Source organism: Gadus chalcogrammus, chromosome 9 (assembly GCF_026213295.1).
Source record: "Gadus chalcogrammus isolate NIFS_2021 chromosome 9, NIFS_Gcha_1.0, whole genome shotgun sequence".
NCBI lineage: Eukaryota > Metazoa > Chordata > Actinopteri > Gadiformes > Gadidae > Gadus > Gadus chalcogrammus.
Window position 1 is genome coordinate 454,239 of NC_079420.1, and position 25,399 is coordinate 479,637.

Genomic DNA, 25,399 nt, shown 5'->3' on the forward strand with positions numbered 1-25,399 from the left:
AGTGGGTGAACCGTTCCTTCACCAAGTTGTCACGGAAACCCACCAAACTGCAACTACTAAACTACAAAAAAAAATTAACAAAACAAAATGTATTAAAATATACTTCAAACATCAGTCCCTGGTTAAAGAATTTGGCCGGTTTTCTCAGACCAAAAGTTTATCGGGATATAAAAACAATTGTCGGGGAAATTGGGGAGTTGGCGAGCCATTGACATGCATTGTATTCCAAAGGTCGATTTCTCTAATAGTTCCCACTAATGATCCACAAGCCTCAACTCTGTGTTTACCCGCATCAGCTCATGCTTGAGATGCTTATAACAAATTTAGAATATGATGGAGGCCAATGGCTCATCAATAACCTGTTGAGCAAAAATCATTGTTGTTTTATATCTCAACATAAATAACGTCAACAATTAGCCTTTGGTCTAAGCTGACAACCTAAATCCTTTCATACATAGTCACTGATAACTGGAATGATGAAGTTACTTATTTCGGTCAGCTATTATAATGGGAAGATGCACTATGTTGATGTGCGCGTGCACAGTGCCGATGTGCGCGTGCACAGTGCTGATGTTGGTCGGCAGATTGATTTTCGTGTGACACTGATTCCAGTAGTGCTCTCTCAGCTTGGGAAACAGAGGAATCTGTGAGCTGCTGTTTTTATTTGCTCTCACATATGCTTCTGGCCCCCCTCAGACAGCTTTCCAGACGACCTGACTCGGGTCGTGGTTATGACAACAATTTAGTTAACATGTAAGGCAGGTTTGATACAAAGATACGCCCTACGGGAGTGTCGTTAAGGCATCTTCATAAACAACCAAGATGGCTGCGGCTGATGTGTCACACGTGTTGGTGCTCTGATTGGTGGTCGGTCCATTTGTGTCCAGATTCCTTTGGTCTTGGTCCTTTGGCCTTGCGATGCCTGGCTAGGGCCTTGGTGCATTTCAACATAATTGTCTCATACGATGGTATAAAATAACTGAATCAATTATTTTTCATTATTGTAATTGCAAAAACAGTTCTCATCTGCAATTTAAAGCAGTCCCATCTGGGTATTATATTTCTACTTCAGCCACTAAGCAAGTCAAATAAATTTTCAACGAACTGGCTGCAAAGAAATTCACAAATACATTTGAACAAAAAGATGAATGCTCTGCAAAAGAAGAGCATACGGACACTGTTAACATTTCATGACATGTACAATTGTCTGGCAACTGTTAACTATTTCAAGGTGTACACTTGGCCCGAATAAATCCAATATTCAAGCAACAATTGTGTTCCTACACCGATTTACTGTTTGGAAAAGGTTGGGCAGTTGCCGGTTTTTAATGTGCGCTGTCCGAACGTAAGGCAGGTCCTCCAAGAGGCCACAGTTGAGCCAGTACGGCCTCCAACAGATACTCTCTTTGCTGTTGCCAGGTGTGGACGTGGAGACCAGACTGGCCTTTGATTGGACGCCCCTGATGTGTGCGGTCAACCTGGCCGACCACGCCATGGCCAAGCTGCTACTCAACAGAGGCGCCTCCGCCAACTTCAGCAAAGGTAGCTGCCCTCCCTGCCGTCTGTTTATGATGGACACGTGCAATCACTGAACTTATTGTACAGTGTCGTATTTAAAAAAAGAATAATTAGACATGCATTCATGAGAACATTTTGAAGAAAGGTGAGTGTGAGAATACTGTTCTTACCCAAACTGTTCGACGTGGAAATAAACAACATAATTCAATCTTTATGTTCGGAAGCCATTAAAAGTCCAAATCATTTTTACACCCCACCTGTTGTGTGATGTGTTTGTGCTTACTGTCGGCAAAATCAACAGCTACATATGTTTAAATGTTTGCCCAACACCAGGATCAACCACTAGCAGCTACAGTCCTTATACTGATGGGCATGTCTGTGTGTATGGTTGTAAATAACCACAGTGGTCTTGAGAGCCATAGCCTTATCCAACATGATTCATCCTATCATATGAATGATACTGATGTCTGTCTCAAAGGATAAGGACCACCTGGGGACCAACATCCGTAGTTCAGGGGTACTCGCTCAGTGAGCAACGATATAACCCTAAAAATACAATGACTCATTTGGTTTACCCAAGAAAAGCCTCCACTAGAAAGCATCACCATCCGATGGTCTACAATAGCCTACTCTGTGTTTGCAAGGCTGCATCGTTGACTAAGATGTTGACCTGTTGCAACTCCTTTAAAGTCGACCTGGATCCCACTGGTTAACCCGGGGTAAGGTAAAGCAACGCCCAGTAAGACCCCAGTATCACTGGAGCCTATAGTGCCCCCAGCATCACTGGAGCCTATAGTGCCCCCAGCATCACTGGAGCCTATAGTGCCCCCAGCATCACTGGAGCCTATAGTGCCCCCAGCGGCTGGCACTCCACGGGCGTGGGAGGGCGTGTAGAGGCCTGATCTCAGAGGTCTGTTGCTCATTGCGTCTGGATCTCCGTGGCGCAGCTCAAGGAATCCTCCCCTCACCTTCTCTTCATCTCCCCCGCAACACGCAGCGGCGCTGCATCTGCCCCTGGTTAGCACTGACGCCAAGAGGTGTGTGTGTGTGTGTGTGTGTGTGTGTGTGTGTGTGTGTGTGTGTGTGTGTGTGTGTGTGTGTGTGTGTGTGTGTGTGTGTGTGTGTGTGTGTGTGTGTGTGTGTGTGTGTGTGTGTGTGTGTGTGTGTGTGTGTGTGTCAAAAGTTCAGAAATCATGGCCTCAGTTGAAAAGTTGGGAAAATGCCTCTGAATTCTTACATCACCAGGACAGAAGATTGCCATTATGTAAATATATATTTTAGCTTGTAGCATTTGGTTACAGTTCGGTGTATCTAGTAAAATAACAAGTTGGGTAAAACATGGTTGAATGAGGCCTTCTGGTGATGTTCTACCAGGCAGGCCAAATGGTTTATTGGAAATAATAGCTGTGATTCATATAAGGCTAATGTCTAATGTCGTCAACTGGTTAAGTATTCTCCTTCTGCACATCCAAGCAACCAGCTTTGGTTCACAGAACGTGCACATGAAAAACCTTTGTGTTTGTGCGCATGTGTGTCGCAGGATTAGGTCATAGGCATGGCAAATCCGGAATTAAGGGGATAGCCATCTTCTATAGCTGTTATCAGACTGCGATTTAGCAGCCCTCACTAAACATTACAAACACTTCCTGATCCCGGATAAGACTTCCTCTCAACCATCCAACCCTTGTTGTTTTGGTTTATTTATTTACTTCCAACATGACGCAAGACTACACAATGTAATGGACTTGGTTTGTGTTAACCTGTCGTGTAGCCTCATTGATAATCGGAAGCCTGCAGAGGTTACGTTGAAAGAAAATGTTTTTGTGTTCTAAATATCTAGTTAAATAAACTTGCTTTCTCATCCAAATTATATCTCATCCAAATTATAACGTCGGAGCAAAGCAATCAGCGTTTCTTCTGTTTGCCTCTATGCTAAGGTAGAGTGAGTCATCAAGATGAGTTGGTGAGGCGTTCAAACAAGATGAACTTGGAGAACTTTCTTTTATAATTTCCATTTTTTAACATTGCCTTGGGGGATTCCGTTTATAGTTTAGATGTTAAAATTACTTTTAATCTATCTTTTTTAATAAACAAAACAAAATGTCGTTTAGTAGTGTACTACTGTCTTTAAGGTACCAAACTTAAAAAAAACTAGATCAGTAGTTCAAACTAAAAGTAAATCTAAATCCGTGGTGTTGATCTGGACCGCTGCTTACCCAGACGAGGGCCACACCATGTCAACAAGCAGCTTCTACTATAAGATACAAACTGTCCTCTCTCCAACGCCAAGCCGACCACACGCCTCCACCAGGCCTCTGTGAGCAGACGGAGCCCCTGGCCTGAGGACCCACCGCCCTGTCCTCCCTCCCCTAACCCCCCCTCTGACCTCTGACCTCTGACCCCCTGTTGGCAGGCCACTTCACGGTGCTGATGGCCGGCTGCACGGCTTCTGCCGGGGAGGACGCCGTCGCGCACTGCGTGGAGCTCCTGCTGTCGAGATCCGCTGACCCCAACACGGGCGACAGGTGAGGGACCCACCCCGACCCCCCCAGCCCTCGCTCTCCCCCCTCCTCCGGCCTGTTGGGGCTGGGGGGGGGAGGCGGGGGCTGTATCTGGGCGGCTGCTTCCCATTATGTTTGGTGGCCATGTGGGCGCACATCACAGCAGTACTTCCTGCGTGTATATTTGTGTGTGTGAGACTTGGAATGTCCTGTTATGGCGTGTGCGTGCACGCTGGTGTCAGACCAACCGACAGCAGTGGAAGCAGGCCGCAGACGGAGTGGCAGGCCTCGGTACCCCAGGAATAGGTGCTTGGATGCTGTCGGACACGTTGGCGTGTCCCAAACAGTTTGGGTATTGTGGGACCATTCGATGTTCTGTTGTTCGTACCAGTATAATTACAGGATTACATTTCTTTTGCTTTACTGCAAAAATGTGCAGTAATGTCAAACCATTGACTGCTGGCATCCATCAAAAGAACATTGCCAGTGGACGGTTGTTTGCGTCACGAAGGGACCGAACTCAAACACACTCACTGAGACCTCCGGAAATGGAAAATGTTGTCTGCAGACATAACATTTGGAGAATGGTAACGAGAGAGGGTGTGGGTGACGGAGACGGGGGACCAGGTGAGAATGGAGGGCAGAGGAGGAAGAAGAGGAGAAGCGAGTGGCGTGGCGGCTGGCTCTCGTTCAGCCGAAAAAAAAACCTTCCTCTTCCTCCTGCCTCTCTCCATCCCTACTTACGTCTGAATATCAAAGCATCAATTAGCAGCAGCTGTGGGTCCCTCCGCCTGACTGTAAACACACGTCGTCCGTGCTGCAGGCCAGTGTGAGCCAGATGTTCTGCTGGCCACATCGGTTCCCTCACTCCACCGTTCTCTTTGTTCACCTCACCCTCCACTTGGGCCACCTCCTGCTTTGAGGCTCTCCGTGTTGTCTGTGGAAGGCTTTGCCTGTTCCTAGCTGGGCTACATTGAGAACAGGGCCATTGGCTTTGTCCGTTACAACAACCTTGTCTTTGAAGAAGATTCTGAAATCGCACCATCACAGGCTTTACTAGCGTGAGGGCACAACGGCAGGGCCGCACGTCACCATGCGGTGTTTATTCTGGTGTGGTCCTTATCTACTGCTATGTTAGAGACACGGGCAAACGACCATTCCTGGAGACGGAAGAAGAAGAAGGAAGTGTTAAAGCTCTCACTGAGTTAATCACTAAACCATGCCTTGGATTCCTCGGAAATTGCATGACGCAGCATGATTGTAGATGCGTCAATTGCACTGTTGCTGACCTGTACCCTGATTAGTGTGTGTGAACAGTTCTCTGAATCTGACCAAACACACAGCCATTACATTTCTGGGAACTTGTCAGGTGAGGTTGATGAATTGGCCCACATCTTTCCCACCCTTGTGGCTGGCTGGTGGACTCCCACAGTACCTCGATCACAGGTGATAAATGACTCTGGTGATTTACTAAACGGAGTCAGCTCACTGACTCTGACTTCTCATAGCGGCCTTCAGCGAGAGAGATCATTGTACGTGGAGCCAGGTTTAAAGTGTAACTTTGTAGGTCTTAAGTCAACACAGCCAAACGATTCACAAAGACTGCCGATTCCCTGGAGCTGGTTTATCTCTGATAGAATGGCCAGGCTCTGAAACCCTTTACCTTTACTGGGGTCGATCGCCGCAATATTTGCTACAAGCTTCACTTGCATTCTATTCTTTCATGAATGATGGTTCCCATAGTTGCCCACGACATCGTCTCCTTGACTCGACCTCCACCCGGCCCCCAGTGACCTTACTGCTACTGCCAGTGTGCTCAAATGCCCCAAAGTCCTGTTGATTTTTTTGTGAATAGTAAGCCAAAGCGCCGGTATGGTTTATTAGTTTACGCTGTGTTATAAAGAATCTTTATCTAAGTTCAGTTATTTTAGTTTAATGCGTTGATACCTGAGTGTATTGCACAAACAAGTGTATTCAATAAATACATAAAAGTTTAACTGACCACTTACACCCCTGTCTGTTCGCGTGCTGTATCTTAAGTTGCCCTTTGCAAATTAAAGAGCGACTACTTTCTGTGTCTCAGCAACACGAGACTCTACAGGATCCTGTCATTCTCCTTTATTTAGTCACTTTTTCTATTCAAATTAAATGCCTTAAATAACTCCTTGTTGCCCTCTAGTGAACCTGTCATGTAATGTGCCAGACCATGAAACTAGATAGAAAGCAACCGCTGCAGACGATGGCCTTCCTTCACAGCTGACCACTACTGTTGGGTAGTAGGTGGGGTCCAGGGTGATGAATCTCTGTCTTAATGTTTGGCCTTGATGGTGAGGTAGGCCCAACCGTCTCTATTGCTCTGGTTATACACTTGCATCATTTACTGCGTCTATTGGTGATCTTTGATTTTCCATCTATATGTATATACTGGTCTTTTTATTGGTCCTCATGGTGCAGAAATATCAGTGTTTATCCCATGGTGCCAATATGGTGTTAAAGTATACCATAGATGTACAATCTTCTAAAATTCAGTAATTAGTTCAGCACATAACTAGATGCATGCTGACCCCAAGGGGCTCTTTATAGCCTTGCATCTATTATTTATATCGACATCTGCTTTACGTCGTTTTTGTCCTCATGGTTTTTTGTTCGTTCTCTCTGCTCGCTAGACATTTTTGACCCTTCTTCTAATGTTCTTTCTTATCCATTACGTTCTATTTCGATATGCAATGCTCTCCTCCTGCTGTCCTTTTGTGTCTTTTATTCATTTCAGCCTGTCCTTTCTAACATTATGTTAAAATAGTGTCATTTGTATTGAAAGGAGCTATGGAGATGACAGGACCAATATCTCTCTCTAGGTCTGAGATGTCATGTCTGATGCTTGCAGCCAGGGACGGCCTCAGCAAGGTCATCAACCTGCTGGTGTCACATGGAGCCCATGTCGACGCCCAGGACGTCAACGGTTACACTGTGGGGACACACACACACACACACACACACACACACACACACACACACACACACACACACACACACACACACACACACACACACACACACACACACACACACACACACACACACACACACACACACACACACACACACACACACACACACACACACACACACACACACACACACACACACACACTAAATCGCTTGCGATGCTATAGTACTCCCATCACAGTAGTACTAGAGAGCGTTGCTTGTGCAGTTATTTCTTAGTCGTTTTCTATTTGTTTACCTTCACGTCATCAGTGATTGGATGAGAATGACATGCAGGGTTTCCTCCTCCCCTGTGCGGTCTCCTCAGGCCCTGGCCCTGGCTACGCAGTACGGACGAGTCGAGGGGGCGCTGAAGCTGCTCCAGCTGGGAGCAGACAAGACCATCCGGACTAACGACGGCGAGAGCCCTGCTGACATCGCTGTGGCCTACAAACACACACGGGTACCTGACCCACACACTGCCCTACCACCTGACCCACACACTGCCCTACCACCTGAACCACACACTGCCCTACCACCTGGACCACACACTGCCCTACCACCTGAACCACACACTGCCCTACCACCTGACCCACACACTGCCCTACCACACACTGCCCTACCACCTGACCCACACAGGGGTACCTGACACACACACTGCCCTACCACCTGACCCACACACTGCCCTCCCACCTGAACCACACACTGCCCTACCACCTGAACCACACACTGCCCTACCACCTGGACCACACACTGCCCTACCACACACTGCCCTACCACACACTGCCCTACCACACACTGCCCTACCACACACTGCCCTACCACCTGGACCACACACTGCCCTACCACACACTGCCCTACCACACACTGCCCTACCACACACTGCCCTACCACACACTGCCCTACCACACACTGCCCTACCACCTGGACCACACACTGCCCTACCACACACTGCCCTACCACACACTGCCCTACCACACACTGCCCTACCACCTGACCCACACACTGCCCTACCACCTGACCCACACACTGCCCTACCACCTGACCCACACACTGCCCTACCACCTGACCCACACACTGCCCTACCACCTGAACCACACACTGCCCTACCACCTGACCCACACACTGCCCTACCACACACTGCCCTACCACCTGAACCACACACTGCCCTACCACCTGACCCACACACTGCCCTACCACACACTGCCCTACCACCTGACCCACACACTGCCCTACCACCTGAACCACACACTGCCCTACCACCTGAACCACACACTACCCTACCACCTGAACCACACACTGCCCTACCACCTGAACCACACACTGCCCTACCACCTGACCCACACACTGCCCTACCACCTGACCCACACACTGCCCTACCACCTGAACCACACACTGCCCTACCACCTGACCCACACACTGCCCTACCACCTGAACCACACACTGCCCTACCACCTGAACCACACACTACCCTACCACCTGAACCACACACTGCCCTACCACCTGACCCACACACTACCCTACCACCTGAACCACACACTGCCCTACCACCTGACCCACACACTACCCTACCACCTGAACCACACACTGCCCTACCACCTGACCCACACACTACCCTACCACCTGAACCACACACTGCCCTACCACCTGACCCACACACTACCCTACCACCTGAACCACACACTGCCCTACCACCTGACCCACACACTACCCTACCACCTGAACCACACACTGCCCTACCACCTGAACCACACACTGCCCTACCACCTGACCCACACACTGCCCTACCACCTGAACCACACACTGCCCTACCACCTGAACCACACACTGCCCTACCACCTGAACCACACACTGCCCTACCACCTGACCCACACACTGCCCTACCACCTGACCCACACACTGCCCTACCACACACTGCCCTACCACCTGACCCACACACTGCCCTACCACCTGAACCACACACTGCCCTACCACCTGAACCACACACTGCCCTACCACCTGACCCACACACTGCCCTACCACCTGACCCACACACTGCCCTACCACCTGAACCACACACTGCCCTACCACCTGAACCACACACTGCCCTACCACCTGACCCACACACTGCCCTACCACACACTGCCCTACCACCTGACCCACACACTGCCCTACCACCTGAACCACACACTGCCCTACCACACACTGCCCTACCACCTGACCCACACACTGCCCTACCACACACTGCCCTACCACCTGACCCACACACTGCCCTACCACACACTGCCCTACCACCTGACCCACACACTGCCCTACCACCTGACCCACACACTGCCCTACCACCTGAACCACACACTACCCTACCACCTGACCCACACACTGCCCTACCACCTGACCCACACACTGCCCTACCACCTGAACCACACACTGCCCTACCACCTGACCCACACACTGCCCTACCACCTGAACCACACACTGCCCTACCACCTGAACCACACACTGCCCTACCACACACTGCCCTACCACCTGACCCACACACTGCCCTACCACACACTGCCCTACCACCTGAACCACACACTGCCCTACCACCTGAACCACACACTGCCCTACCACCTGGACCACACACTGCCCTACCACCTGGACCACACACTACCCTACCACACACTGCCCTACCACCTGACCCACACACTGCCCTACCACACACTGCCCTACCACCTGAACCACACACTGCCCTACCACCTGACCCACACACTGCCCTACCACCTGAACCACACACTGCCCTACCACCTGAACCACACACTGCCCTACCACACACTGCCCTACCACCTGACCCACACACTGCCCTACCACACACTGCCCTACCACCTGAACCACACACTGCCCTACCACCTGAACCACACACTGCCCTACCACACACTGCCCTACCACCTGAACCACACACTGCCCTACCACCTGGACCACACACTGCCCTACCACACACTGCCCTACCACCTGACCCACACACTGCCCTACCACCTGAACCACACACTGCCCTACCACACACTGCCCTACCACCTGACCCACACACTGCCCTACCACACACTGCCCTACCACCTGACCCACACACTGCCCTACCACCTGACCCACACACTGCCCTACCACCTGAACCACACACTGCCCTACCACCTGACCCACACACTGCCCTACCACCTGGACCACACACTGCCCTACCACCTGGACCACACACTGCCCTACCACCTGAACCACACACTGCCCTACCACCTGGACCACACACTGCCCTACCACCTGGACCACACACTGCCCTACCACCTGAACCACACACTGCCCTACCACCTGACCCACACACTGCCCTACCACCTGAACCACACACTGCCCTACCACACACTGCCCTACCACCTGACCCACACACTGCCCTACCACCTGACCCACACACTGCCCTACCACCTGACCCACACACTGCCCTACCACCTGAACCACACACTGCCCTACCACCTGACCCACACACTGCCCTACCACCTGACCCACACACTGCCCTACCACCTGAACCACACACTGCCCTACCACCTGACCCACACACTGCCCTACCACCTGACCCACACACTGCCCTACCACCTGACCCACACACTGCCCTACCACCTGAACCACACACTGCCCTACCACCTGACCCACACACTGCCCTACCACCTGACCCACACACTGCCCTACCACCTGAACCACACACTGCCCTACCACCTGACCCACACACTGCCCTACCACCTGACCCACACACTGCCCTACCACCTGAACCACACACTGCCCCAACACCTGAACCACACACTGCCCTACCACCTGAACCACACACTGCCCTACCACACACTGCCCTACCACACACTGCCCTACCACCTGACCCACACACTGCCCTACCACCTGACCCACACACTGCCCTACCACCTGACCCACACACTGCCCTACCACCTGACCCACACACTGCCCTACCACACACTGCCCTACCACACACTGCCCTACCACACACTGCCCTACCACCTGACCCACACACTGCCCTACCACCTGACCCACACACTGCCCTACCACCTGAACCACACACTGCCCTACCACCTGACCCACACACTGCCCTACCACCTGAACCACACACTGCCCTACCACACACTGCCCTACCACCTGACCCACACACTGCCCTACCACCTGACCCACACACTGCCCTACCACCTGACCCACACACTGCCCTACCACCTGACCCACACACTGCCCTACCACCTGACCCACACACTGCCCTACCACCTGACCCACACACTGCCCTACCACCTGACCCACACACTGCCCTACCACCTGACCCACACACTGCCCTACCACCTGACCCACACACTGCCCTACCACCTGACCCACACACTGCCCTACCACCTGACCCACACACTGCCCTACCACCTGACCCACACACTGCCCTACCACCTGAACCACACACTGCCCTACCACCTGAACCACACACTGCCCTACCACCTGACCCACACACTGCCCTACCACCTGACCCACACACTGCCCTACCACCTGAACCACACACTGCCCTACCACCTGAACCACACACTGCCCCAACACCTGAACCACACACTGCCCCAACACCTGGACCACACACTGCCCTACCACCTGAACCACACACTGCCCTACCACCTGAACCACACACTGCCCTACCACACACTGCCCTACCACACACTGCCCTACCACCTGACCCACACACTGCCCTACCACCTGACCCACACACTGCCCTACCACCTGACCCACACACTGCCCTACCACCTGACCCACACACTGCCCTACCACACACTGCCCTACCACCTGACCCACACACTGCCCTACCACCTGACCCACACACTACCCTACCACCTGACCCACACACTGCCCTACCACACACTGCCCTACCACCTGGACCACACACTGCCCTACCACCTGAACCACACACTGCCCTACCACCTGAACCACACACTGCCCTACCACCTGAACCACACACTGCCCTACCACACACTGCCCTACCACCTGACCCACACACTGCCCTACCACCTGAACCACACACTGCCCTACCACACACTGCCCTACCACCTGACCCACACACTACCCTACCACCTGACCCACACACTGCCCTACCACACACTGCCCTACCACACACTGCCCTACCACACACTGCCCTACCACCTGAACCACACACTGCCCTACCACCTGACCCACACACTGCCCTACCACACACTGCCCTACCACCTGGACCACACACTGCCCTACCACACACTGCCCTACCACCTGACCCACACACTGCCCTACCACCTGAACCACACACTGCCCCAACACCTGAACCACACACTGCCCTACCACCTGACCCACACACTGCCCTACCACACACTGCCCTACCACCTGACCCACACACTGCCCTACCACCTGACCCACACACTGCCCTACCACCTGAACCACACACTGCCCTACCACACACTGCCCTACCACCTGACCCACACACTGCCCTACCACCTGGACCACACACTGCCCCAACACCTGAACCACACACTGCCCTACCACCTGGACCACACACTGCCCCAACACCTGACCCACACACTGCCCTAACACCTGGACCACACACTGCCCTACCACCTGGACCACACAGGGGTACCTGACACGCACTGCTCTCCCAGCGCCTGAACCTCGGGCGATTGATCCAGGGGCTGTCTCTTTTGAAAGCGTGTCTTTCAGGAGTGCGGACCAGGATGGGATTGCAGTAGGATGAGATTACAATTACTGTGCAGAGTTGCGTCCTAGCTCCGTCTTCCTTGTATGTGCAGCCAGTGGCGCCCCCAAGGGGTGGAGGGGGACGGTTCCCCCTGGGCACACGGGTTATATGCTTAGTGTGCAGATTCTTCTGCCTGATGTTTTACATTAGGTACTATTCATTTAAAATTATAATGAATAATTTTCATAATGGTGCAAATTCAAGAAAATAACAATTGCATGGCCATTGAACCCCATTCAATGATTTGATCCTTACAATCAATGTAGTTAAAGCTGCATATTTGTCTTTTTGAGGATAATGGCAACTAGCCTATTTGAAGAACAATTAATCACCCAACCCATTTACAGTTGCATCACACTGGAATGGTTAAGGAACCCAAACTTTACCGGTATTAGTCTCGCACATCAGATAATTAGTAAGGCTAGCTATAAAATAAGAAATCAAAGAATATTATGTCTTTCCTTTATTCTCATATTGACGTAGATGTCACCAAGCCTTATGCTGAAACAGTGTTTATGAATTCCTGATTTCAGGGACAGCTTTTGTTTTTGGAGTGTGCCAGCCCAAGGTTTTCAGGGGGGCCATCTGGCCACCCCTATGAACAATGTATGGGGGCGCCACTGTGTGCAGCATGCGGGGTGCTTGTTCTACTCCATTCCAGGAGAGATATTCAGTTTAATTTAAACTACCGTGTATCTTAATATCATAGTGAGTTGTCAACTGGTGTGAACAAATGTGAAGTAAAAATGATTTGAATTATAACCAAACACTGCTTATATGCAGACTCAGTTTAGGATGAGTATATCAGACACAGTGCCTGTCTGTACTGGCATCAAGGCGTGCATCAAGGCGTGCATCAAGGCGTGCATTGCATTCCCTGGTACATGTACGTGGCCCGTGGAGCTTCAGGTGGGTTGCACCGGAGCCCTGGTGTTAATGGGCTCGCCCATATAACTCGTGTACACTTGCCTGCTCTGCCCTCAGTTGACCCACATCCTCAGCGCTTCGGGCCAAGGATACAACGCCAGGAGGGACAGCCTCTCCAAGCCCCCCCGGGGCGCGGCAGGAGGCCCCGACGATTCCCCAGAGCGGTTAGCAGTCTGTTCCCCTTGTAACCTTTATCTGAACACATCCGTCCGCGCCGTCGGGCAGGGTGTGTGTCTGTCGCCCTCTAATGGACAGTCGGGGGGTCACACGGGGAGCAGGTAGTCTGGAGCCTTGACCAGACGTAAACAACAATAAACATCCTCTGTGCTTGGACCCGAGGCTCTGGTTGATTCATGTTGAAGACGTATGGAGTTCCACCTTGTCCAGTAACGCACTTAAAATCACCTATCTAACAATGAATTATTGTTCTAAGAACATCTAACATTGAATCCTAAAGCGATAAGAGCTCTGAAATGTATAGGAAAAGGTTGCATGTGACCATATTCATGTATTTCACACATTATTTAAATCTTGTGTTTAATGTCCCTATATTCCTAATACATCTTTATCAACGAGGTGCTCATAATTAACAGGGTGAGATACATCTGTGCTTTTACCCCAGAGATAAACTGATCGTCCTCATTGTAGTTTCTGTTATGCTACCCATATCTTCCCGTATCTTCTGGGTCATCTCACCAACATCTTCCCACGCTGGTGATTAGCCTCCAGCAGACCGTCAGTGTTGGCCGAGGTGAACCGCGGGCGGGGCTGTGGTTAGGTCTGTCTGTCATCGTGTCTCGTCTGTCCCCAGCCTCACCAAGCTGGGGGACCTGGAGCTGCTGCTGCACGGCCTCAAGCTGGGTTACCTGGCGGACGTCATGACCGTGAGTCCAGCACACGCACCTGGCCATTCACAGGCCTATCGAGATACAATCAATATTCACTAATGGTCATTGATTATTGAAATAGAATGGATTGGGTATAAAAAGGATTTCTGGGTAATGCATCAATGCATTTTAAACACCTGGACAAAAACACAATGGATTAGCTATCTGATTGAAGGTACAAACTAGAAAATGCATTTCCTGCAGAAAATGCGGTGAGTGCTGTAGTACAAAGTGAGGTTGAAAATATTTTTAATAAAGCCACATGGATTAAGACATAAAGAAACGTTGAATGGCTTAAATCAAGTGAAGGGATTTGAACGAAAGTCTAAATGGAGTAAACAATGTAGACATGCAGACCATTTAAGAAAATGGTTGGAAACAAATAAAGTGACAGCTTAATGAAAAGCACAAAGCATTGCTAAAAATGCATACCGGCTTGGTTTCAGTTGGTCTCATTGATTTACGTTGACGCTGGAGCGCGAGGACGTTCAGCAGTGTTGCCAGATTGGGCAGGTTTCCCCGCCAGATTGGGATACTTTTGGAGGACGTTCAGGCAGTGTTGCCAGATTGGGTCTTTTTTTCCGCTCTTTTCCGCTCTATCAGGCTATTTTTTATCACGCACCGGCTCGCTATTCTCTTACCGCACGCACGCACACGCACACACCATTTTTAGCAATGCTTTGCGCTTTTCATTCAGCGGTCACTTTATTTGTTTCCAACCATTTTCTTAAATGGTCTGCATGTTTACATTGTTTACTCCATTTAGACTTTTGGACTTTTGGTCAAATCCCTTCACTTGATTTAAGCCATTTAACGTTTCTTTATGTCTTAATCTATGTGGCTTTATTAAAAATATTTCCAACATCTTTTTGTACTACAGGAAATGCATTTTCTAGTTATTAAGATCAAATCCTCACCAGATGCCAATAAAGTCAATGTTAAGTATGTCTTCAAATACATTTCAGTAAACCACTCCCATAATAATCTTCTGTAGAAGGAATGACCCCATGCAAACGGTTAGAGCTAGTTTTTGGAAGCAGTCTGCTACCAATATCTCTCCATAGCATCATAACATATGGCTACAACCTGTGAATAAAGACCAAGAGTTGAGGTTGCCTCTTCTGTTTAGAAGGACTGAGTGAAACATTAAGTACAGGGAGTGCTCTGCATTAGTTTTGTCTCGTTGGTTTTTGATGGGTGCTGTAGATGTTCTCTGCCACGGTGAGCGGGGGGGCTGTACCCTGGATACAGTGTGATGATACCTGGGTGATGAACAGTGATCCCTAACAAACTGTGGGGTATCCAGCACAGCTGCAGAATCACCACTATGACACGGAGTCCATGTGGGAACGGGGCGTGCTGGGAACGGTTTACATATTTCCCCTCTTCATACTGGGCCCAGTGTATTAAACTGCAGTATCTCTTCTTTTGTTTGAGTTATGGGCCTCGTTTGATTGATGGCGAGTAGGTCGGCAGGCTGCTGGTAGATTGTTTTGGCCCTGCAGCAGATCCACATGCAGGTACATCTGCTTCGGGTGCTGGGGTCAGCACCACGAGTGAGTGGGTTTGATTTGGTAAATACTAAAGCTCTCTGTCTCTGTCTCTGTCTGTCTGTGTCTGTCTCTGTCTCTGTCTGTCTGTCTCTGTGTCTGTGTCTGTCTCTCTGTCTCTCTCTGTCTGTCTCTCTGTCTGTCTCTGTCTCTCTCTGTCTCTGTCTCTCTCTGTCTCTCTCTCTGTCTCTCTCTGTCTCTGTCTCTCTCTGTCTCTGTCTCTCTCACACTCTCTCTCTGTCTCTCTCTCTGTCTCTGTCTCTCTCTGTCTCTGTCTCTGTCTCTGTCTCTCTCTGTCTCTCTGTCTCTGTCTGTCTCTGTCTCTCTCTGTCTCTGTCTCTCTCTGTCTCTGTCTCTGTCTCTGTCTCTCTCTGTCTCTGTCTCTCTCTGTCTCTGTCTCTCTCTGTCTCTGTCTCTCTCACACTCTCTCTCTGTCTCTCTCTGTCTCTGTCTCTCTCACACTCTCTCTCTGTCTCTCTCTGTCTCTCTCTCTGTCTCTGTCTCTGTCTCTCTCTGTCTCTCTCCGTCTCTCTCCGTCTCTCTGTCTCTGTCTCTGTCTCTGTCTCTCTCTGTCTCTCTCTGTCTCTGTCTCTGTCTCTCTCTGTCTCTCTCTGTCTCTGTCTCTGTGTCTCTGTGTCTCTGTCTCTGTCTCTCTCTCTCTCTCTGTCTCTCTGTCTCTCTCTCTCAGGAGAACGACGTCACCTGGAGCAGCTTGTTGACCATGGACAGGGAGGACCTGCAGAAGGTAACAGTCGGGGCTTCGTCAGCCCGTCACACTCCGTGCTGACCCGGAAAGAGTCTACACAGCTGCTGATGTCACGCTCCATTAGAGCAACACCATCCACTCTGGGTTCATCTGATAGACGCAGTACCATCATGGGCATAGTTTTATACGAGGAAGGAATGTGTACAGTAGAAGTGGAATGGTTTCACCGTTGAAAGGGTATTTCATTATTTCTATTTATCGTTGGTCACTTAATGCTTACCATTCATCCACTTGATTGTTTTGATAATGCCTGGATCAGTGTTGTAGGTCGGTTTTCTGGTTTCAATTACTGATGATAAATATTCCCTTGGCTTTTATTTAGGCTAGTAGAATGTATTGTATTAAGCGATTGTCTATTTCCGATTGGCAGCCTGTAACTATAAACCCCCAACTAAGGGAAAGTGAGTGAGTGTGTGAACAGAGGGTGACCCTGTTCTCTCCTGTCAGGCTGGCATCACAGACCCACAGGACCAGAAGAAGGTCCTGGAGGCAGTACAGGACATGGTCCTGGACCGGGCGGACATGGAACACTTCACAGAGATCACCGGGGACAGCGGGTAGGTACCAGGGTCTGACTGCAGCCTTCACCCTACCAACACATCAGGGGTAATGTAGTGCAGGCAGGGTCCGAACTGATCGCCATCTGGCAGGTAAAGAGATTCAGGGTTACACAGTAAAACAACGGCATGGCCACGAGATTTCACCATCAGGCAGGTAAAGAGATTCAGGGTTGCACATTATATCAATGGCATGGCTGATGGATTTATCCACTCTGGCAGGTAAAAAGACAACATTGTAAAATTCAATTTTGGGGCCTGGGTGTGGGTGATTGGTTAGGGATGGTTGATCTGGATAATATATTTCTAAGGAGATGTATAAAATACAATTGTTGACATGTATCAGGATGAACATAATGTCCCCAGCAACAGACCATGCTCTGGTGTGTCCCCCCCTTATGGAAACAGATCTGCAGGTGGTGGTAAAATATAAGGGTGGTCTTCACACATACACCCCTGTCCCCCCACCCCACCCAGACACCGCCCTGTGTATTCCTCCCTCGACCATCCCTCCACTCTTCCCTCCCCTTGCTGGGGCCGTCCATCACAGCCAGGGGTCTCCCCCCAGCTCCTCCCCTCGCGGGGGCAGCGTGGAGCTCCTCCAGGGCCCTCAGGGTTTGAGTGGAGCGTAATGATTTGTAAGGTGCGTGGGGACAGAGGACTAACAGCAGGGTCCAAACACAGGAAACCCATGAACCGTGTGTGTGTGTGTGTGTGTGTGTGTGTGTGTGTGTGTGTGTGTGTGTGTGTGTGTGTGTGTGTGTGTGTGTGTGTGTGTGTGTGTGTGTGTGTGTGTGTGTGTGTGTGTGTGTGTGTGTGTGTGTGTGTTGGCTCGCAATGCTGTTTGCTGTCGCATTGAGCGAGCTTCGCTTCATATGCTATACGGAGCTGAAGAACCGCACATTTAATAAGTATGGATTCATAAAGGAAGTACATCTTATTGAAGTTAAGGTTCCATTTATTTTGGTCGGGTAATGACGAGCATGCCACCTCTCCGAAGACTGCAGACTCAATCCTCAAACCAACCTGCATGCCTTTTCATAGGAGTGTGAATCTTTTAGTATCTCACTGAGATTAATTTTGATTTTCATTAAAAATCGATTCTCAATTCAAAGCGGTTCCTGATTCACAATGAGCTGTACTAGAGAAGGCTGCTGTGGTACATTGATATGATTAAGTCGTTTTATATTTGAAAAAAGTAATATCAACTGATTGCAATAATGTAAACGCACAAAGACAACCTGAGAACACACACACACACACACACACACACACACACTCTAACGCGCGGGGTCCCCGCTCCGCCCCGGGGGCCGGGCGCTGCCATGTCTCCGGCTCTCCGCCGGCTGGCTGAACGAGCAGCGAGCGAGGGAGGGGGCGGCGAGGCAGAGCGCTGACAGTGTTTACGGCCCCCTGACAGAGTGTGGGCGGGCGGCCGCGGCCGGCTGAGACACATTAAGATAAGAGCCATCATACCCCGCCGGGCCCCCAGGACTCAGGGCGGGGGCGGGGGAGACGTGCGGCGCTAATCGTTTAGGGGTGATGCGTGGGGAGCAGGGAGGACAGTCTGGGTTAGTGTGGGCCGGACGGGCAGCGACGGACACCTGTTAGCCTGTCTCTTAAGGGTTAACGGCAGGTTGGACCCGGGCCATCCGTCAGTCTGCCCCACTCTGCCCGTGTGTCGGCCAGCTTGTCTTGTCTCGTACGTGTGGACGGGTTCCAGGGCAAAGCGTTGGTCAGCATGGTACCTTCATGTCCAGTGGGACCTTGTTTTGTAATGTTCTTGGTAGGGCTGCTCGATTATGAATTTTGGTATATATACAATATTGAAATCACGATTATTCAAACGATTATTTGTGAGTTTGAAAAACATGTTTTTATTCAGCTTGTCTCTCCAAAACAACACTTTGTAACTGAGAACTTTGAAAAAAATACACAAAATGGTCAAATAGAAAATGTTCAAATCTAAAATAATGTACAGATAAGTATCCAGCTGTTCTGTACTTTCTATAAAACATTTAATGAAATAAATATAAATGTTATTGTTTCAACTCGATTATATTACTTTTGTGATCGGTTGACTCTAAAGTCGAAATCGTGATCAAAATTTGATCAATCACCCAGCCCTAGTTCTTGGTTAACGCAACAAAATGAATCTGATATTTACTGTGTGTGTGTGTGTGTGTGTGTGTGTGTGTGTGTGTGTTACAGCAGTGAGGAGTTCTTCAGTTTCCTCCTCAGCCTGCAGCAGCAGTGCCATTACCTGACGGAGACCGTCCAGGAAGTCAGCCGGCGCTTCCCCAAGAGGGCCTCCGAGGTATGCCTGTCTGCCTGCCTGTCTGTCTGCCTGCCTGTCTGTCTGTCTGCCTGCCTGTCTGTCTGTCTGCCTGTCTGTCCTTCTGTTGGGGACCTAAGACATACCCCCAAGTAATAAATGAAGACGTGTTCATATTCTCAGCAAGTAGCTTTTCCTTGTTTTTTAATTGATTTGCTGTTACCAATACTTCCCAGAACTGAACGCGTGTCAGAGTTAGTTGATGTATTCCTGCATGTGCATCACACCAACACCAGACCTGGGCTGGGCATGCAGTGTTGAACCTGCTCTGTTGAAGCTCAGCAGGATTCACTTCTGAACAGCAAATTTAATGTTCCATCCATTGTGGAAATTTAGAAGACTGTTATTTAAGGCGCGGTTGACATATTGGCCACATGATGGCTCTATAGAGAGAGGAGTGTGTCTGGATTCCGACGGCCCTGAGCCCCCCTCCAGGGCAGGTACACCCCCAGACACACCGGGGCCCCTCTCCAGGGCAGGTACGCCCCCAGACACACTTGGGCTCCTCTCCAGGGCAGGAACACCCCCAGACACACCGGGGCCCCTCTCCAGGGCCCCCAGACCCACGGGGCCCCTCTCCAGGGCAGGTACACCCCCAGACCCACTGGGGCCCCTCTCCAGGGCAGGTACAGACCCACGGGGTCCCTCTCCAGGGCAGGTACACCCCCAGACCCACTGGGGCCCTCTCCAGGGCAGGTACACCCCCAGACCCACAGGGCCCCTCTCCAGGGCAGGTACACCCCCAGACCCACTGGGGCCCCTCTCCAGGGCAGGTACAGACCCACGGGGTCCCTCTCCAGGGCAGATACACCCCCAGACCCCCTGGGGCCCTCTCCAGGGCAGGTACACCCCCAGACCCACCGGGCCCCTCTCCAGGGCAGGTACGCCCCCAGACACACCGGGACTCGTGCAGGGGACTGCTGCTTCAGTTCACTGCGTCAAGTCGCACATATCCTGGGGTCCCAATGCAGGTTTTATTGTTTTGATTTAAGTTCAGTTTGGACATTACATCTTGAACATATCTGGGACATATCTACATTGAATGTAGTAACTGACATCCAATAAAAAATACAAAAGACAAAAATGAACAGTGTTCAGTATAATGAGACAGTCCTCAGGTGTCCCAAAGTAATCACAGCAAGACTCCTCAATTTAAGGGGTACTACGTGTGTGTGTGTGTGTGTGTGTGTGTGTGTGTGTGTGTGTGTGTGTGTGTGTGTGTGTGTGTGTGTGTGTGTGTGTGTGTGTGTGTGTGTGTGTGTGTGTGTGTGTGTGTGTGTGTGTCTAGATGGTGTTCTCCCTAGACCCTAAGAAGGAGGCTCAGGGGGTGTGTAGGAAGCTTCTGCTCCAGGCTGGCGACTTGCAGAGGGAGGTGTCCTGTCTCTACAACCTGCTGTCCAAGGTCGGCACACGCACATCACCGGCTCATTTCAAGTTCGGATGTTTGTTTCGTTGACGTGATTCAAACAGAAAGTGGTGCAGTTGTTGCTTATATGCACCAGGAAGAGCCAGGGAGCCACAAAATGTTGCATGGTAAATGCCCCCGTAGGTAAAGAAAGCAGAGGTATCTCAACCAGGGTAACAAGTGAACTGAGGCAGCAGAGCAGCTACTTAACAATAGGGACATCCTAAAAAAGAGTCAAATAAAAATATTTGTTATCATTAATATATGGATTTGTTTGTTATGGTGGTTCTCTTATGTCAGACTTGATACTTAACTAAATGTACAACTATACACAAACAACGTCTAACCTTATACCATCACTAATACCCAGGCATCACCGAGGTAGTGATGGACTAACTAAACCTACGGCTCCCCATATATCTCTACGCTCCGTTCACCACCTGGGGACCCCCTCTCATCCACAGGCCGGGGCTGTCTCTGGGACGCCTTCCTGACCCCCAGGGTGTGGGTAGCTGGGGTTCTTCAGAGCTCAGGGCCAGCAGGGCTGTGACGTGGGACTGTCCCGAGGGCCCCTAAAGCACCACACACAACACTGGGGGGGCCCAGCGCATGGGGGAGCCCCCCACATTACACACAGGGGGCCCCCGCACATGGGGGACCCCTCGCATTACACACGGGGGGCCCCCGCACATGGGGGAGCCCCTCACATTACACACGGGGGGGCCCCCCCACATGGGGGAGCCCCTCACATTACACACGGGGGGGCCCCCCCACATGGGGGAGCCCCTCACATTACACACGGGGGCCCCCCCCCCCCCACATGGGGGAGCCCTCACATTACACACGGGGGGCCCCCCCACATGGGGGAGCCCCTCACATTACACACAGGGGGCCCCCCCACATGGGGGAGCCCCTCACATTACACACAGGGGCCCCCCCCACATGGGGGAGCCCCTCACATTACACACGGGGGGCCCCCCCACATGGGGGAGCCCCTCACATGAACTTCCATCTGGGGGACGCAGCCCGCCAACGGCTACAGAGCTCAGAGGATTCAGACGAGCTCAATCTGGGAGCTCAAACCCTTTAACCCTCGGTTAAAGGGTTGTTAGGGTTGTTTAACCGAGGGTTAAAGGGTTGTTAGGGTTGTCTAACCGAGGGTTAAGGGTTGTTAGGGTTGTTTAACCGAGGGTTAAAGGGTTGTTAGGGTTGTCTAACCGAGGGTTAAAGGGTTGTTAGGGTTGTCTAACCGAGGGTTATGGGTTGTTAGGGTTGTCTAACCGAGGGTTAAAGGGTTGTTGGGGTTGTCTAACCGAGGGTTAAAGGGTTGTTAGGGTTGTTTAACCGAGGGTTAAAGGGTTGTTAGGGTTGTCTAACCGAGGGTTAAAGGGTTGTTAGGGTCGTCTAACCGAGGGTTAAGGGTTGTTAGGGTCGTCTAACCGAGGGTTAAAGGGTTGTTAGGGTCGTCTAACCGAGGGTTAAAGGGTTGTTAGGGTTGTTTAACCGAGGGTTAAAGGGTTGTTAGGGTTGTCTAACCGAGGGTTAAAGGGTTGTTAGGGTTGTCTAACCGAGGGTTAAAGGGTTGTTAGGGTTGTTTAACCGAGGGTTAAAGGGTTGTTAGGGTTGTTTAACCGAGGGTTAAAGTGTTGTTAGGGTCGTTTAACCGAGGGTTAAAGGGTTGTTAAGGTCGTCTAAACGAGGGTTAAGGGTTGTTAGGGTTTTCTAACCGAGGGTTAAAGGGTTGTTAGGGTCGTCTAACCGAGGGTTAAAGGGTTGTTAGGGTCGTTTAACCGAGGGTTAAAGGGTTGTTAGGGTTGTCTAACCGAGGGTTAAAGGGTTGTTAGGGTTGTCTTACCGAGGGTTAAAGGGTTGTTAGGGTTGTTTAACCGAGGGTTAAAGGGTTGTTAGGGTTGTTTAACCGAGGGTTAAAGGGTTGTTAGGGTTGTTTAACCGAGGGTTAAAGGGTTGTTAGGGTTGTCTAACCGAGGGTTAAAGGGTTGTTAGGGTTGTCTAACCGAGGGTTAAAGGGTTGATAGGGTTGTCTAACCGAGGGTTAAAGGGTTGTTAGGGTTGTCTAACCGAGGGTTAAAGGGTTGTTAGGGTTGTTTAACCGAGGGTTAAAGGGTTGTTAGTGTTGTCTAACCGAGGGTTAAAGGGTTGTTAGGGTTGTCTAACCGAGGGTTAAAGGGTTGTTAGGGTTGTCTAACCGAGGGTTAAAGGGTTGTTAGGGTTGTCTAACCGAGGGTTAAAGGGTTGTTAGGGTTGTCTAACCGAGGGTTAAAGGGTTGTTAGTGTTGTCTAACCGAGGGTTAAAGGGTTGTTAGGGTTGTCTAACCGAGGGTTAAAGGGTTGTTAGTGTTGTCTAACCGAGGGTTAAAGGGTTGTTAGGGTTGTCTAACCGAGGGTTAAAGGGTTGTTAGGGTTGTCTAACCGAGGGTTAAAGGGTTGTTAGGGTTGTCTAACCGAGGGTTAAAGCGTTGTTAGGGTTGTTTAACCGAGGGTTAAAGGGTTGTTAGGGTTGTCTAACCGAGGGTTAAAGCGTTGTTAGGGTTGTCTAACCAAGGGTTGTTAGGGTTGTTTAACCGAGGGTTAAAGGGTTGTTAGGTTGGTCTACCGTGGGTTAAAGGGTTGTTAGGGTTGTCTAACCGAGGGTTAAAGGGTTGCTAGGGTTGTTTAACCGTTGTTTACCCATCAGCCTGCTGGGTCCAATAGCCAAATGGGACGTCGGCCTGGGCAAGCTTCACTGGACGGTTTGGACCAAATCTACCTGAAATGAAGTTGAAATAATTAGATTGAAGCGTCGAGGTTGAGATCCGAAGTGTCCGCTGCTCCCAGGGAAGCACTGTCGCGAGTTTGGGATGAACGTATAGAAATACAACATCCACCCGTGTCTAAAGCCATCCATTATTTCATTTAATTGTGGCATTTCAAGAGTCCAATAATTATTTCCAATATGGATCATAAAGCCCACGTCTCTGAACCAATCAGGGGAGTTGTCCCGCTCAAATGATGCAACAATACCTCGTCACTTCCCCTTGTACAGAAACTTGTTTACACTTTAAAACCTCTTTTCAAAGAGAGACCTGGCCAACAGGCAGCATTAAACAAACGAGTACCTTTCCATTTGGTGTGTGCGTTTGTGTGACTATAATTGAAACCCATTAATATTAGCGGTACCGCGATATCAGTGCTCACAAAAGTGATCCATTCATTGTGTGTGTGTGTGTGTGTGTGTGTGTGTCCTCAGACGGAGCAGGCCGGTGGCCCAGTCAGGGTCCCCTCAGCCCGTCCCGTTGGCAGCAGCAGGAGGTGGTTGGTGAGTGGGGTGACGCTCAGCACTCTGGGGCTCCTCCTGGTGTGTTTCTCCCAGCGGGCCCAGCGGGTCTGGTGAGGGGACCCCCTGGGCACCGTACAGAGGCCCAGCGGGTCTGGTGAGGGGAACCCCTGGGCACCGTACAGCGGGTCTGGTGAGGGGGACCCCTGGGCACCGTACAGAGGCCCAGCGGGTCTGGTGAGGGGGACCCCTGGGCACCGTACAGCGGGTCTGGAGAGGGGACCCCCTGGTCACCGTACAGCGGGTCTGGTGAGGGGACCCCTGGTCACCGTTCAGCGGGCGTTGGAGCCTAGACTGAGCACATGTTGGGATGTCTGTTCAAGGAATTATACCTAACAGGTTTATATTATTTCATTGATGTTATTTTGTTGTTGCTTCTGAGTTTTTATGTTATGTTAAAATAAATGTTAACGCATTTACAGTTGCATTTGCCTGCGTGACTATTTGCCTATTTATCAACGCATTTTCTTCAAAACTTAACTACAATAGATTGCTTCCTATCCACCTTCTTCAATACTTTTTAAAACCTGTTTTAAATTTTTAATTTATATATTTTGATAAAGCTACTATTGCAAAATAACTCTGTTACCAATAGTCAGTTGATAATTAAATTAATTCCAATTAACCCAATAATGGGAAATGAGAAAAACCTCTGAGTGGCCAACGACGTGCGTCGCGACGTAGGTCGCATTGGTCGGGTCGTAGGTCGCATTGGTCGCGTCGTAGGTCGCATTGGTCGCGTCGTAGGTCGCATTGGTCGCGACGTAGGTCGCTCGTCTGGCTGCTTTCAGCCGCTGTGGTCGTTGGCTGGCTGGGTCGCTGAAAATCTATGGGCGGTCGTTCATCAGTTAATTTGCATGTTAAGGTAACGTAACTGTTTTTTTTGCGACAGTT

General features: G+C 50.5%; 1 protein-coding gene across 2 annotated transcripts in view; it reads left to right on the top strand.

Moving 5' to 3' along the window:
* Positions 1-24,930, top strand: part of asz1 (ankyrin repeat, SAM and basic leucine zipper domain containing 1) — a 26,095-nt gene extending 1,165 nt beyond the window's left edge. Inside the window, exons 3-13 of one of the 2 annotated variants that reach the window (XM_056599519.1) lie at positions 1,420-1,542; positions 3,932-4,043; positions 6,875-6,986; positions 7,333-7,467; positions 13,729-13,835; positions 14,483-14,555; positions 16,797-16,853; positions 17,322-17,431; positions 19,646-19,748; positions 21,055-21,168; positions 24,419-24,924. In XM_056599519.1, coding sequence (XP_056455494.1) covers positions 1,420-1,542; positions 3,932-4,043; positions 6,875-6,986; positions 7,333-7,467; positions 13,729-13,835; positions 14,483-14,555; positions 16,797-16,853; positions 17,322-17,431; positions 19,646-19,748; positions 21,055-21,168; positions 24,419-24,562 — 1,190 coding nt within the window. In that variant the 3' untranslated portion in view covers positions 24,563-24,924. Of the gene's footprint in view, positions 1-1,419; positions 1,543-3,931; positions 4,044-6,874; positions 6,987-7,332; positions 7,468-13,728; positions 13,836-14,482; positions 14,556-16,796; positions 16,854-17,321; positions 17,432-19,642; positions 19,749-21,054; positions 21,169-24,418 lie in introns of both variants that reach the window. The other variant, XM_056599517.1, reaches the window with a different exon arrangement.
* The last annotated feature ends 469 nt before the right edge of the window (positions 24,931-25,399 follow it).